Source organism: Peromyscus maniculatus, chromosome 9, assembly GCF_049852395.1.
Source record: "Peromyscus maniculatus bairdii isolate BWxNUB_F1_BW_parent chromosome 9, HU_Pman_BW_mat_3.1, whole genome shotgun sequence".
NCBI classification, from domain to species: domain Eukaryota; kingdom Metazoa; phylum Chordata; class Mammalia; order Rodentia; family Cricetidae; genus Peromyscus; species Peromyscus maniculatus.
The window spans coordinates 4,911,774-4,926,633 of NC_134860.1; the positions used below are offsets into that span (position 1 = coordinate 4,911,774).

The following is a 14,860-nucleotide window of genomic DNA, read 5'->3' on the forward strand; positions in this document are numbered from 1 at the left end:
TTGAGATGCCTGTGGTCTGCCCTTGGGCTAGAACTGGACTCCTTTCCAAAGCCACCTGTCGATTTGGTCCAGTCTTCTTCATTGCCTTCCTGTGGCTGACTTTTGTACTTTACAGGACCATAGTTGCTGTGGGAGGGTCAGTCTGTCTGTCAGACAGCAAGCACATGGCATTTGCGTCAGAGCTCCCTCAGGGTCATTTCACATCCAACTTTTGTCATGAAGTCAGGTGTATGCTAAGGAGTTTTCTCCCCCCAGGAAGAGTCACACAAATGAAATGAGTGACTTGGTGCAGCTGATGACTCAGACTCTCAAGCTGGACTCTAAAGAGAGCTGTGAAGATCTTCTGGTACTCAATCCGGTGTCAGAATTCAGACTTCATCGGAAGTACCGTGACACGCTGGTTCTTCACGGCAAGGCTGCGGAAGAGGCGGAGCTCCACTGCGAAGAGCTGCCTTCAGGTGACTGCTTGAGTCTTTCACAGCAGAATGGCAAGTCCATTAGTGGAGAACCCGGCTGATACCGTCACCTTTTGTTTTTAACTTTTCATTTGGGTAGCTGCATAAAAGGTATATCTTACCTAGTCAGTAGATACATTCCAAAGTTTCATGAAAATTTATGTCTTTATATTTTGGTTTTATGAGGCAGTGGTTCAAGTAGCTCACGTTGACCTCAAACTTGCTCTGTAGCTGAGGACAGCTTTGAACTCCTGATCTTCTGGCCTCAGCCTCTCAAGTGCTAGAATTTGTGGATATGTGCACGTGAGTGTAGTGCCCATGGAGATTAGAAACTTTGGATTCCCAGAAGAGGTCCTCCTGTTCTCAGAGCTAGAGTTACAGATGGTTGTGAGTCACATGATGTGGGCGCCAGGATTGAACTCAGGTCTCCTAGGAGAGCAACAGGTACCCTTAACCACTGAGCCATTTCTCCAGCCTCTTGAAAATTGATTTTTAAAAATAAATGTAAATAATTCAATAAGCCTTAAGGCATTGCATAAAATATTTGAAATTTTTAATGTGAATTTTCTTCAAGTTAGACAATTATTAATTCTTCAAGTTAGTTTTCTTAGATTTTGGAGATGTTAACATGAAGCTTAATGACTAATTTTTGTTGTTGTTGTTGTTGTTTTGTTTTTGTTTTTATTTTTCAAGACAGGGTTTCTCCGTGTAGTTTTGGTGCTTGTCCTGGATCTCGTTCTGTAGAACAGGCTGGCCTTGAACTCACAGAGATCCACTTGGCTTTGCCTCCTGAGTGCAAGGATTAAAGACGTGTGCCGCCACCGCCTGGCCAATGACTAATTTTTTTTTTTTTTTTTTTTTTTCGAGACAGGGTTTCTCTGCGTAGCTTTGTGCCTTTCCTGGAGCTCACTTGGTAGCCCAGGCTGGCCTCGAACTCACAGAGATCCGCCTGGCTCTGCCTCCCGAGTGCTAAATGACTAATTTTCAAGCATTAAAAAACTAGAAGTGAAACTTAGTGGTGGACACTGAGCTAACATGCAAGACCCTGGGTTCCATTTATCCCTAGCACCTGAAAAAACAATTTTTTAAAGATTTATTTATTTATTATGTATACAGTGAGTGTTCGGCCTCCAGAGGGCACCAGATCTCATTGTAGATGGTTGTGAGCCACCATGTGGTTGTTGGGAATTGAACTCAGGACCTCTGGAAGAACAGCCAGTGCTCTTAACCTCTGAGCCATACCTCCAGGCCCGAAAAACCAATTTTTAAAAAACTAAAGTATAGGGGCTGGAGAAATGGCCCAGCAGTTTTGAGTCCTGGCTGATCTTCCAGAGGACCTGGGTTTAATTTTCACCACCCATATTGCAGCTCATAACTGCCTGTAACTCCGGTTCCAGGGGATCTGAGACCCTCTTCCGGTCTCTGTGGGTACTGCAGATGTGGTGCACAGACATACATGCAGGCAAACACCCATACATATAAAATCAATATGAATAATTTTTTTTTAAGAAACTGAAGTATATAAATAAGTTAGAGTTACTCATGCCTGTAATCACTGTACTTAGCCAGGTGAGGCAGGAGTATTACTTAGAATTTGCAGCTTGCTTGAGCTACAGACTAAGATCCTAACTCAAACAGAAATAAGTAACATGATAATAATGTAGACATAGTAAGGAAGTAGACACGAGACTACTTGAAGTGAGGAAAAGGGGCTAGTGACTGGTGGGGAGGTTTGGGGAGGCCATAGGAGGTAATTCTGATCAAAGTGCAATAATATATACACATGTCATAATGAAACACAGTATTGTAGGTCAGCTAACAAATTTCAAAAATAAACAGAAAGGGCTGGAGCGATGGCTCAGTGGTTAAGAGCACTGGCTGCTCTTCCAGAGTCCTGAGTTCAAATGTCCAGCTACCAACTGGCAGCTCACAACCATCACTAGTGGGATCGATGCCCTCTTCTGGTATAAAATTGTATGTGCGGATAGAGTACTCATTCTTAAAATAAATCTTTCAAAAAAATAATAAAATAAAACAGAAAAGGGTATATTTATTTATTTGTTGATACTTTGGGTTTTTTCTTTTGTTTTTCTGTTTTGGAAACATGGTGTCTCTACATAGCCCCAGCTTCCTGGAATTTATTAGGTAGACCAAGCTGGCCTTGAACTCACAGAGATCCACCAGCCTCTGCCTGGGCTGAAAGGTGTGCACCACCATGCCCAGCTCAGAGAAAGACATATCAATGAAATCATTAGGCAGGATTCTTGTTGAAGCGAAACTAGTTGCAGCAGGATTTGTAAAGACTGTATTGTTCTTGCTGTAGTGGTATTATTTTCCCTGATTTTTGTTGCTGCGTTTTTAGCTATTATATCAGGTTCTGAGAAGATCAGGAGGATAGTCGAAGTCTTGAGAGCTGATGTAATCCAGGGCCTGGGGGTTCAGCTTCTCGAGCAGGTGTATGATATTTTGGAGGAGGAAGATGAATTGGAGAGAGAGGTAAGTGTCTTTAGCCGTGTCAACTGCTTGTGTTACAGGCTTTTAAGTATACATAATATACATAATTAAATATATAATGTACCATGCGGCTTGCTTATTTGAAGTATACATTTCAGTGATTGTCCCTGTTCGGTTATCACCACAACCAGTGTTTGGACATTTTCTCTGCTCCCCACAGAAACCTTAGAACATTAGCAGTGTTCCCAATTGTTTCACTGTGACCCCCAAGCAGTCACAGATAGTTCTCTCTGCATATATTTACATATATCTCCTATTCTGGACAGTTTGTATAAGGGAATCTCATACAAGTAACCTTTGTGTTTTGCTTCTCCCCATGGAATATTTTGAAGAGTCATCCGTGTTATAACATGTACTGATATGTCAGTCTTTTTCATGGCCAAATATATTATCCTATGAATTTTGTTTACTCATCAGCGGATGGATATATGTGTGGTTTCCATTTTTTTTTTTTAACTCTGCTGAACACTCACGGGCAAGTTTTTGTGAGGCTTCACTTTTCTTGGATTTGTACATTGCTCTAGGAGTGAAGTTGCTTGATTATACAATAGCTATATTGAAATGTTTGGGCAATTTCCAGAGTGTTCCCTAAAGTGACTATACCATTTTATATTCTCACTAGAAGTATAAGATAAGAAGTTCCAATTTCTCCACACCCTTGACAACCCTTGTTGCTGTCTGCTTGGTGATAGCCATTCCAGTGGGTATAAATATTCAGTGGGTATAAAATGGTGTCCATTGTAAGTTTGGTTTATATTTCCCTGATGACTAATGATGTTGTGTGTATTTTCATATACTTTAAAAATTTGCATATTTTCCTTGGAGAAATGTTTATTTTAAACTTGGGCTATTAACCTTTAAATTGTTGAGTTTTTATATATTCTGGATACAAGTCTTTCATCAGATGTAAGATTTGCAAATGGTTCTCCTAATGTATGGTGATATTTGATTCAATCCTTACACTATGAGCCTATATAGATTTTTTGTTTCTTTGTGAGTCAATCTTGGTAGGTTGTTCATTTCTAGGAATTTCTCAGTTTCAACTAGGTTATGAAGTTGGTTGCCATACAATCATTTATAGTTGTTAAAATATTTTTTATTTGTTTAGAGTTGAAAGTAATATCTCCATTTTAATTTCTAATTTTCATATTCTGAATCTTCTCTCTTGCTTATTAATCTGTTTAAAACTTTGTGAGGGGGGCTGGAGAGATGGCTTACTGGTTAAGAGCACTGACTGCTCTTCCAGAAGTCCTGAGTTCAATTCCCAGCACTCAAAGGCAGCTAACAACTGTCTGTAACTCCAAGATCTGACACCCTCACACAGACATACATGCAGGCAAAACATCAATATACATGAAATAAGAATAAATTATTTTTAAAAAATAAAACTTTGTGAATTTTTAGTAGCACTTGCTTGCAGTCCCAGGTACTCAGAAGGCTGTGACAGGAGGTCACTTGGTTCCAAGTGTTTCAGACGGGCTGGGCGATATAAAGATCTGTCTGAGGAAGAGACAGGGGAGAATGGGCAGCGGTGGCGGCGGTGGTCAGGGGACATTTGGCTGGAGGAGGAGAAGAGGACTCAGGTGGTAGTTTCTGGTTTTCTTGGGCTGATGTGCTGTGCGGTCTGGGACAAAGGTGATTGATGCCCAATAGTTTTTAGTGTGGCTGCACCCACAGTCGGATCTCGGTCCAATAGGCTATGCTGGGCAGAAGAGGAACTCGTGCTTCTCGGCTGAACTCTCCTGAGCTTTAGCTTCAGTTTTGCAGTAGAATGACAGACATGTTGATGTCCTGCTTCTTCCAGAAAGATAGCCTTTTACCTGGGAGCAAGGAGGCTGTTGCACGAATCCTAATTGGTCTTATAATAAAAACCCAGAGCCAGATATTGGGGTAAATGCTGCAAGATCAAAAAGACAAAGGAACAATCCTCAGGCCGAAAGAGCAGCGAAATTCTGTCTCCATGGATCCTCAGACTGAATGCCTGAGTCCTTAGCCGAAAGGGCCGAACTCCTGTCTCCTCCCACTTTATATTCCTTTCTCTGCCCAGCCATATCACATCCTGTCTCAACCTTCCCAGTGCTGGGATTAAAGGTGTGTGCCACCACTGCCTGACCTCTATGGCTGCCTCTGCCCTCTGATCTTCAGGCAAACTTTGTTAAGAGCACAAACGAGGCAGATGGGCGGTAGTGGCACATGACACCAATACAATACAGAGAAACCCTGTCTCGAAAAAACCCAAAACAGTTTTTTTAGATTTCATTTTATGTGTGTGAATGTTCTGTTTGCGGGTTTGTCTCTGCACCATGTGCATGCCTAGTGCTCACCAAGGTCCGAAGGGGTATTGGATCCCCCGAAGCTTGAGCTATGGACAGTTGTGAGCTGCCATGTGGGTGCTGAAAACTGAACCCAGATCTTCTGCGGGAACAAGTGCTCTTAACTGCTGAGTCATCTCTCCAGCCCTCTATTTTTTTTAAAAATTACACTAATTTACTGTGTGTGCATGTGCGAATGCATGCATGCATGCACATACATACGTGCACATACCATGACAAACGTGGAGAGTGAAGGACAGTTGGAGTTGGTTCTCTCCTTCCTGTGTGGTTTCTGGGCTCGCTGCAATGCAGAGGTCCTCGGGCTGCAGTGGCGAGTGTCTTTACCCACTGAGCCTCTCACTAGCGCTTGGATGTATCCCACCACACACTCTATGCCTGCTCTCCAGCCTCCACATTGACCCTTCCAAGAGTATAGACCACGTGTTCAATAACATAGCACTTGGAGCCGGGCAGTGGCGTACACCCTTAGTTCCAGCAGTTGGGAGGCAGAGTCAGATCTCTGAATTTGAGGCCAGCCTGGTCTACAGAGCAAGACAGAGAAACCTAGTCTTAAAAAACCCAAAAAATAAAAATAAAATAACACGTGGTTTTGTATTTTTCTATTTTCTTCTGTTTCCTTTCTTTTCTGTCCTGGACAGGTCTCATGTAGCCTAGGCTGACCTCAGATCTGCTGTGTAGCTGAGGGTGAATTTGAACTTCTGATGCTCCTGCTTTCCCACCCCAAGTGCTGGGATTATAGGCATATGCTGCCAAACCTAGTTTATGCAGTGCTGGAGACCAAGGCCAGTGCTCCCTGTATGCTAGGCAAGACAGTCCTAGTCCAGCTACTGGGCTTCTCCAGGTTCTCATGAATAGTTTCACGTTGTGTTTTTGATTGAGGGCCTTTGTTTTGTAACATAAACTGGCCTCAGATTGGCAGTTCCCATGCCCCTGCCTCCTGATGCTACATTCTTAGCTAGGTTATTCTTTTTTTTAATGGCAGGGTCTCATGTAGCCTAGGCTGGTCTCAAATTCACTATGTAGGCTGGCCTTGAATGCTCAATCCTCCTGCCTCCACCTCCAGGTTGTGTATTTTTACGAGAATATCATCAAAGTGATGCTGTGTCTTCAGTGAATTCTATCAGAATAGGTATCACATCCATTCAAAATACTAGGTGTTATTCTAAATTTCAGCATCCATTTCAGCAGATCTGTATGTATGCCATGCCTCTTGGGTTATTAGTCAGGTCTTGTAAGCCTCACCCTTTTCTGTTTTGAGACTGGGTCTCACTAAGTTACTTAGCTTGGCTTCAAACTCACTCAGGAAGGCCTTCAACTTGAGTAGATGGGATTCAGGTCTGGATTTGAAGTTTCAAAAAAAAAATTTTTTTTTTTTTTTTGAGTTTTTTGAGACAGGGGAAGTTTCAAAATTGTATGTAGAAGTCAGCAACATGGCTCAGTGGGGACAAGCTCTTGCCATGTAAACGTGGAAGCAGAGGGCCAGGCCCACAGAACTGCTCTCTGACCTCCACTGTGCATGCACCACAGCATGTTTGAACTTACACAGTTGTACATAGATCACACACACACACAGTAATTGTATGTACAATTCAGCAGAAAAGGACAGAGCATAGAGGACAGACAGGCAGAAGCAGCTGGCCTGCTGATTTGGCACAAGACGGTGGTTTTTAAAGTTCCCAAACGAAGAAATGGCCAGCCCTTTTTGGGCTCCCTCTCAAATTCTCCCCCTTATTGGTTTAGCATTCCTAATGAATAATCTGGGGCTTGAGGCTGCCCCCTTTCTGGTGGCCGACTCTTGTAGCCAACTGCCTGCCACTCTCCACCTCGTGGACTTCTGTGACAAGCAGGTATCAGCCACCAGCTTGGGCCCAGCCTCCTGCTTATCTGACATGGTGCCCTCTCAGGCACCTCCTACTGAAACGGACCTGTTCATTACAGTGTGATTCTCAGGAAAACCCTTGTTTTAAAGATCACAGGAATTCTTTTTCTCTTCTGTCCTGATTGTCTTGTCTGTTTCTCAAATAGGCACGATTACGGGAGCACATGGGCGACAAGTATACAGCTTACAGTGTGAAAGCTCGCCAGTTGAAGTTTTTTGAAGAAAATGTGAATTTTTGAGATTTGTTCTAACGTGCTGCCAGAACTAAAGACTATTTTCAAAGATTTTTCATTCAAACAACAACAGTCCTGTTTCAGTTGCTCAGAGGCCACGCACCATCCTCCAGTCTCTCTTTGGGGTCTTCTTATTATACAACTTTAGACAGGGTAGCCTAATGTGAGACACGTTCACAGAAGAAAAAACTTTGAATATCATTTTATTTTTATGAAGAAAAATGTTCTATTTGTTACTGTTTACTGAGCCTTAAACCAACTTTATATCTAGTTTATTTTTTAAAGATACTAACTAGCTTGAAATGGGGCCAGAAAATGTTGGATTATATTGTACTGCAGTGATAATAGCAAGAAGAGAAAAACTGACATCTCCTCTTACTTGCTCTTGTTTATAACCTTAGAGAGCAGTGATATTTACTCTCCAGTGTCCACTCCCTGTTCTGGGAATAGAGTTAAAGACCATGAAATTCTATGCTGCATTTGAACAATTTTTTTTTTCATTTAATCTGAACCTTGGTGGGGTTCAGTCTTCAGATTCTTAGAACTCTTGTTCAGTCTAAAGTGTAGCTTGTAACTCATTTCTTTTTTCCATCAGCAAAGACATCTCTTAAACATGAATTCTTCTTTCAACTAAGCAGTGTCTAAGGAAAGTCCAGGTCCTTAGTTCAGTTGGATATACGCAATGTCTGTCTTTATGTACAATCAAGTGTCAGTTGAGTTTCTGTATTTTAAATGTGTAACTGGACAGCTGGGTGCAGTGGTGCACACTTGAATCCTAGCATCTGAGAAACACAGGCAGGGGGGTCACAAGTTCAGTGCTAGCCTGGATGACAAAGTAAGTTCAAGGCCAGCTCATTCTAGAGACCCTCATCTCAAAAAAAAAAAAAAAAGTCATAATTGTATATCACGTGTTACTTAGTAAGTAATGTCCATCTAGAAAGATTTTTATAAATAAAGTACAAGTCTTTAGTAAATTTTCATTTTTAAGATCAATTTTCTGAGTGTGTGTGTGTGTGTGTGTGTGTGTGTGTGTATGTGTGTATGTGTGTACACACATATGGATGTGTCACGTATGTGTAGGTGCCTGAAGAGGCCAGAAGAGGGTGTTGGATCCCCTGGACCTGGCTTTGCAGGTGGTTGTGAGCCACCTGCTGTGGGTGCTGGGAACTGAACTGGCTGTCCTGGAACTCACTATGTAGACCAGACTGGCCTCCAACGCACAGATCCACCTGCTTCTTAGTGCTGGGATTAAAGGCGTGCCCCACTGTGTCGGCTCCAAATGTTGTTTGTAGGGAAAACCATTTTTCTTTGAGAATTACACACCGATATTTTAATGAAATGGTCTCTTTCGGTCCCTTGTTTTTATTGTGCCAAGAGTTAAAAGTATTGAATAAAGTAAAACCTGTTGACCTTACAGTCTTAAAATTCAGGTCACAGCCTAGTCCCTGAGTCCTCGTTTTGCTCTGATGGGTTTATGAGAACAGCTTGAAGACCCGCTGTCAGCTGGGTGCCGAAGATTTACACCCAGCCAGCTTTCTTGGGCTGGCCATTGCTTTCTTTTCTTTTTCCTTTCCTTCTTTCCTTTTTCCTTCTTTCCTTTCCTTTCCTTTCCTTTCCTTTCCCCCTTTCTTTCCCTCTTTCCCCCTTTCTTTCCCTCTTTTCCTCTTTCCCTTTCCTTTCCTTTCCTTTTCCTTTCCTTTCCTTTCCTTCTTTCCTTTCCTTTCCTTTCCTTCTTCTTCCCTTTCCTTTCCTTTTTCCTTCCCTTCCCTTCCCTTCCCCTTTCCTTTTCCTTCCTTCCTTCCTTCCTTCCTTCCTTCCTTCCTTCCTTCCTTCCTTCCTTCTTCCTTCCTTCCTTTCCCCTTCTTCCCCTTCCCTCCCTCTCTCCCTCCTTCCCTCCCTCCCTCCTTCCCTCCCTCCCTCCCTTCCTTCCTTTTGGTTTTCCGAGACAGGGTTTCTCTCTGCAGCTTTGTGCCTTTCTTGGAACTCACTCTGTAGGCCAGGCTGGTCTTGAACTCACAGAGATCCGCTTGCCTCTGCCTCCCGAGTGCTGGGATTAAAGGCGTGCGCCACCACCGCCCAGCGAGCTGGTCATTTCTTAAAAGTTCTAGAACCCTACGTCTTTCTGGTCAGTCTTATTTCTCACTTACTGGCATAAATGTATTACAATTACCTTCCTAGCTTTAAAGAAAAAATTCTCCCATTTAACAGAACCAAACCACTAAGCCAGGTGTGGTGGTGCGCACCTTTAATCCCAGTGCTTGGGAAGCAGATGCTGGAGCTCTTGGAATTCTAGGCCAGCCTGGTTGTGTAGTGAGCTCCAGGCCCTGTCTCAAAAAAATAATGTCGTTTTCATATTTCCACATTGTTTTTAAAATTTTTTTCTCTATATTGTTATTTAAACATTCACTAAGTTTCCATCTTCATTTTAAAATGTATTCTTGAGCCAGAGAAATGGTTAAGTAAGTACAAGTCTGATGGCCTGAGTTTGACCCCTTGGACCCACATGGTTGAGAACTGACCTTTGCAAGCTGTCCTCTGACCTCCACATTCATGCTGTGGTGCACCTGCCTACACATAATACACAAATCAATGTACATGTAATTAAAAAGCTAAGAGTCCACAGAGAGATATCTCAGCAGCTGAGAATATACTACTCTTGCCAAGCACCCAGATTTGATTTTCAGCACCCTGACATCAGGTGGCTTACACCTGGGACCTGATGCCTTTGGTCTCTAGAGGCACCTGGACTCCTAATGCACACACCTCCATCCAGACACATGTACACAGTTAAGAGTAAAAAATCTCATATATATATATATATATATATATATATATTGCATTTTCTTACTGTTTTTCTATGTATCACTTTGATGTGATAATCCATTGATGCTGGTTTCTAAACTATTAATTCTGATTCTTTCTCTAATTTTTGTTTTGTTTTGAGGCAGGGTTTCTGTCTGTGTAGTTTTGGTGCCTTCCTGGATCTCACTCTGTAGACCAGCCTGGCCTCGAACTCACAGAGATCCACCTGGCTCTGCCTCCCAAGTGCTGAGATTAAAGGCATGTGCCACCACTGCCTGGCACTTTCTTTAATTTTTTTGTTTTGTTTGTTTTTTGAGACAGAGTTTCTGGAAAGCCTTGGCTGTCCTGGAACTCGCTCAGTAGCCCAGGCTGGCCTCGAGCTCACAGAGATCCACCTACCTCTGCCTCCTGAGTGCTGGGATTAAAGACATGTGCCACCACTGCCTGGCTGCAAAGTATTTTTTAAGATTCATGTATTTTATGTGTATTCTTATTTTCCCTGCATCAATGTCTGTGCACCACGTGCATGCCCTGTGCCCACAGAGGTCAAAAGAGGGAGCCGGATTCCCTGGAACTAGAATATTAGATGGTTGTGAGCCCCATGTGGGTGCCGGGGATTGAACCTGGTGGTCTTAACTGTGAAGCCATGTCTCCAACCCCTAATAATTCTTACGTTTTTCACCATTTACCCTACTTTCTCCCTTTGCCTAATACATCTTTGTTCTTGTTATCATCCTTGTTATTTCAAGACCTTGAAGTAAATAGATTTTTCCCCCTATGTACATTGGTGTTTTGCTTGCATGTATATCTGAGGGTGTTGGATTCCCTGGTATTGGGAGTTACAGTTGTGAGCTGCCATGTGGGTGCTGGGAATTGAACCTGGGTCCTTGGGAAGAGCAGCCAGTGCTCTTAACCACTGAGCATCTCTCCAGTTCTCTTGATTTTTAACTCTATCTGATAGTTTCTAACTTTTGTTTCATTTTTCTTTTTTTTTTCTTTTTTGAGACAGGGTTTCTCTGTGTAGTTTTGGTGCCTGTCTTGGAACTCACTCTGTAGACCAGGCTGGCCTTGAACTCACAGAGATCCACCTGCCTCTGCCTCCTGAGTACTGGGATTAAAAGTGTGCACCACCCCTGCCTGACAGTTTCTAGATTTTCTCTTTCTTTTCCTTTCTTTCTTCTCTCTCTCTCTTCCTTCCTTTTTGATCTTTTAAAGATTTCTTTATTATGTATACAGTGTTCTGTCTGCATGTATGCCTGAAGGCCAGAAGAGGGCACCAGATCTCATTACAGACGGTTGTGAGCCACCATGTGGTTGACAGAAATTGAACTCAGGACCTCTGGAAAAGCAGCCAGTGCTCTTAACCTCTGAGCCATCTCTCTAACCCAGTTTCTAAGTTTTCAATCACATTTATTATACTTAACAATATGCCTCATCTGTCTTAATTTTCCTTTAAAAGAATCTTTTCTGGGTTTGTTGAATTAGGGTCTTTGCTGATGTTAAACTCATAATAAGGGAAGTCCTGAGAAATACAACACTGCTTTTAATAATTCTTCCACATCTACTCCTAATATGAGACCTTTAAGCACATTTTTCTTTTCAGTCCTTTGGAAATATTAAAAGGAATGTCCAGCTTTATAGTTAGGACTTTGGTCTCCCTCAAGCACACACGTTTAAAATGCTTAAATGCTCTTGTTTCAGAGGTGCCAAAGTGCTATTTTACTACAGATTCACATTGGTAAGTTTCTCAGAGGTGTTTGCTGTTAAGAACTTACTGCCCACCCTTCCCCTCTCCCAGGCCTTGTTTTTATTCTTTCTCCTCACCTCAGGCTTGCTTCCTCCCTGGGCTGTTGGCTAGGTTGGCCACCATGGGTCTGGGGCTCCAGTATAATGGGATGGAGGCACCCAGATACATCTGGGTGGGCTAGGCTCTCAGTCCTGCCCATAGCCACCTGGCTGTGGACTCTGATGGCTTCCTGGGGGGTCTCTAAGCCTGAAACCTCTTCCTCTCCAACAATCAGGATTATTTAAAAATTAAATAAAAATTTAAAAAGAACTGTGTGTGTGTGTGTGGGGGGGGGTGTCTTGTGAAATGGCTCTGCTGGCAAAAGCTCTTGCTGCCAAGACTAACAACCCGAGTTCAGTCCCTGGGACCTACACAGAAGGAAAGAACTGACTCCCACATCTGTTCTCTGATCTCTACATGTGGGCCCACACACAATACATACAGATAAATGTTCAAAATGAAAAAAAAAAACAGTGGAAGAGAGCCAAAGAGGTTGTTGATCCTGCTCAGCTGGTAGAAGCATGGAGTTCCAGCTCCAGGACCCAGATGGTGTAGAGATAACCAATGCCTGCAAACTGTCTTCTGACCTCAACATGCACACACATGAAATAAAACTTTTTAAATAAAAAGTGTGAATTTAAAAACATCTACGAACTTGTAGTGACAGAAAAAGATGATGCTTAATGTTTTCTAAACATAAACATCTAACTTAGGCTTCTTATACAAGTTTTGCAAAATAACCAACTGAAGTTCAGACACAGAACTGCACCATGAGTTTTAATTGATAGCATTTGAGCTAGGCATGGTGCAGCATGCCTTTAATTCCAGTACTTGGGAGGTGAAGGCAGGTGGAACTCTGTGAGTTCAAGGCCAGCCTAGTCTACATAGAGAGTTCCAGGACATCCAGGGCCAGGCAGAAAGACCTTATCTCAAAAAAAAAAAAACTACCATACCACCAGCAAACCCACCATTAAAACAGTTCAATGACTCATAATGAATTGTGAAACTTTGATAGTTACAAATTGGACTATCAGCTCGGCAGTGGTGGCACACACCTTTAATCCCAACACTCGGGAGGCCGAGCCAGGAGGATCTCTGTGAGTTCAAGGCCAGCCTGGTCTACAAAGCAAGATTCAGGAAAGGCGCAAAGCTACACAGAGAAACCCTGTCTCGAAAAAAACCAAAACCAAAACCAAAACCAAAAAAACCAAATTGGACTATCAAGCCAGGTGTGGTAGCATATGCCTGTAATCCTAGCAGTTTGGGAAGCTGAAGCAGGGGTTTTGAGCTTGGAGACAGCCTGGTCTACATAGTGATAACCTATTGCAAAACTCTATTAGAAAAAAAAGTGCTAGCAGTTATGAGGTGTTTATTCATCATGTACACCTGAAAGAAGCATTGCATACTTATATTCCTGTTCTCCATAACAAGATTATGAAGAGATGGTATAAAACAGTTATAAGTTAAAATATGACTTGAATAGTGAAAGCGCCAATCAATTATTTTTGGCATGTCTCTTCATTTTTCTGTCCCCCGATGATTTCTTGTCTTCTGGCCCTGAGTCTTGAACAGGTAACCACTTCAGGGGATGTCGGCGATAGATAGGCCATGGAGGAAGTGTCAGCTAGATCAGAAAGGAGAAAAGGCAGCATGTATTTCCACGCAAAGTTTCAAAGATCATTATGTATAATGTCTGGTCCCCAAATAACCACCATGCTAAAGAACAAACTGACCAGACAAGATCCGGCAGGTGGTGAGAACAAGCCTTAAGTGTTCACAGTTTTAAGAACGAAAAGAAAGACGGAAGCAGTGAGCACAGCAGGAAACCCCTGCCATATTTTATCTTACTGCCTGTGGTAAGCTGCGAGAGGAAATTAGAAACTCTGCTCTTCTGTGCAGCTCAAACCAGCTGACGTTATTTAACATTCTACTTTTCCAGTAACAGAAAGCAGAAACATTAATGGGAAAGATGAAGAAAAAGCTGATTCTGGTTCTCACTACTAGGTCCAACCAAGTTTCCCAACTCAGAAAATTTATGTTGCTGCTAATAAACACCCACAAATTTCTTACCAAACACGAGAAAGCAAATCCGGCCATAACTATGTAGACAGTCCACCCAAACTGTTCAGCCACGTACCCGTAGATAAACCCAACTACCTGAAAAGAAACCACGTCTATTAAATACAGTCAAACCGAGGGAGACGGGATTACAAGATTAAAAGTAAAAGCAATACTTACTGCAGAAGAAAGAATAATTCCCTGAAACATCTGTTCGGCTAGCTTCTGGCCCTTGTAATCCTAGGGACGAAAGAGAAGGGGCAGAGTTGGTCTCACTACCAAAAGACTGCAGTTCTTGTGGGGAACTCAGTGTTGGCACAGGGCAGCATTCAACACCAGGAGTTTCCCAGAAGGGCCCGAGTGAGGAAGCAAAATTTTGATTTTCGGGGAAACTTTAGGCATCTTAACGGAGCCTGGGGAAGGGAATCCTTTCTGGGGAAGAGAAGAGGTCCTAGTAGGGGGAAGTTACGGCAATCTTTGGGGATGCGAACCACGCAGCACCGGTCGGTATGTATTCCAGCGGGGTTTGGGAAGCAGCTAGGCTCCTAAGTGGCGTGCGGGGACCTAGGACGCGCGTCCTCACCATCTGGGTGGGCAGCGAACTCAGATGTTCCAGCATGATTGGCGGAGAAGATCGACAAGGAAGCAAGGGTAGCTGATTCTTAAGGAGTGTAGCTTGCGGGTTGAGAAACCGAACGCAGCCTGGCCGACCTGCCGAGCCCCTCAGTCCGACGGCCGTGGCCCCGGAAGCGGATGTCTCTGACGGGCACGGACAACCTCTGGCCCCGCCCCGCGCCATC

At 43.1% G+C, this 14,860-nt stretch overlaps 2 protein-coding genes across 2 annotated transcripts in view; one reads left to right on the top strand and one right to left on the bottom strand.

The window, feature by feature from the left end:
• Positions 1 to 8,388, top strand: part of Nek4 (NIMA related kinase 4) — a 50,630-nt gene extending 42,242 nt beyond the window's left edge. The window contains exons 13-15 of the mRNA XM_006981507.4: positions 256 to 458; positions 2,818 to 2,951; positions 7,328 to 8,388. Coding sequence (XP_006981569.1) covers positions 256 to 458; positions 2,818 to 2,951; positions 7,328 to 7,420 — 430 coding nt within the window. The 3' untranslated portion in view covers positions 7,421 to 8,388. The remainder of the gene's footprint in view (positions 1 to 255; positions 459 to 2,817; positions 2,952 to 7,327) is intronic.
• A 4,966-nt stretch (positions 8,389 to 13,354) lies between these two features.
• On the bottom strand, positions 13,355 to 14,859 carry Spcs1 (signal peptidase complex subunit 1). Its single transcript, XM_006981510.3, has 4 exons — positions 14,644 to 14,859; positions 14,241 to 14,300; positions 14,073 to 14,159; positions 13,355 to 13,626 (listed from the first exon to the last, which is right to left on the bottom strand). Exons 1-4 carry the CDS (start codon positions 14,857 to 14,859, stop codon positions 13,498 to 13,500), a joined length of 492 nt encoding a protein of 163 aa, XP_006981572.1. The 3' UTR covers positions 13,355 to 13,497.
• Position 14,860: the final 1 nt, after the last annotated feature.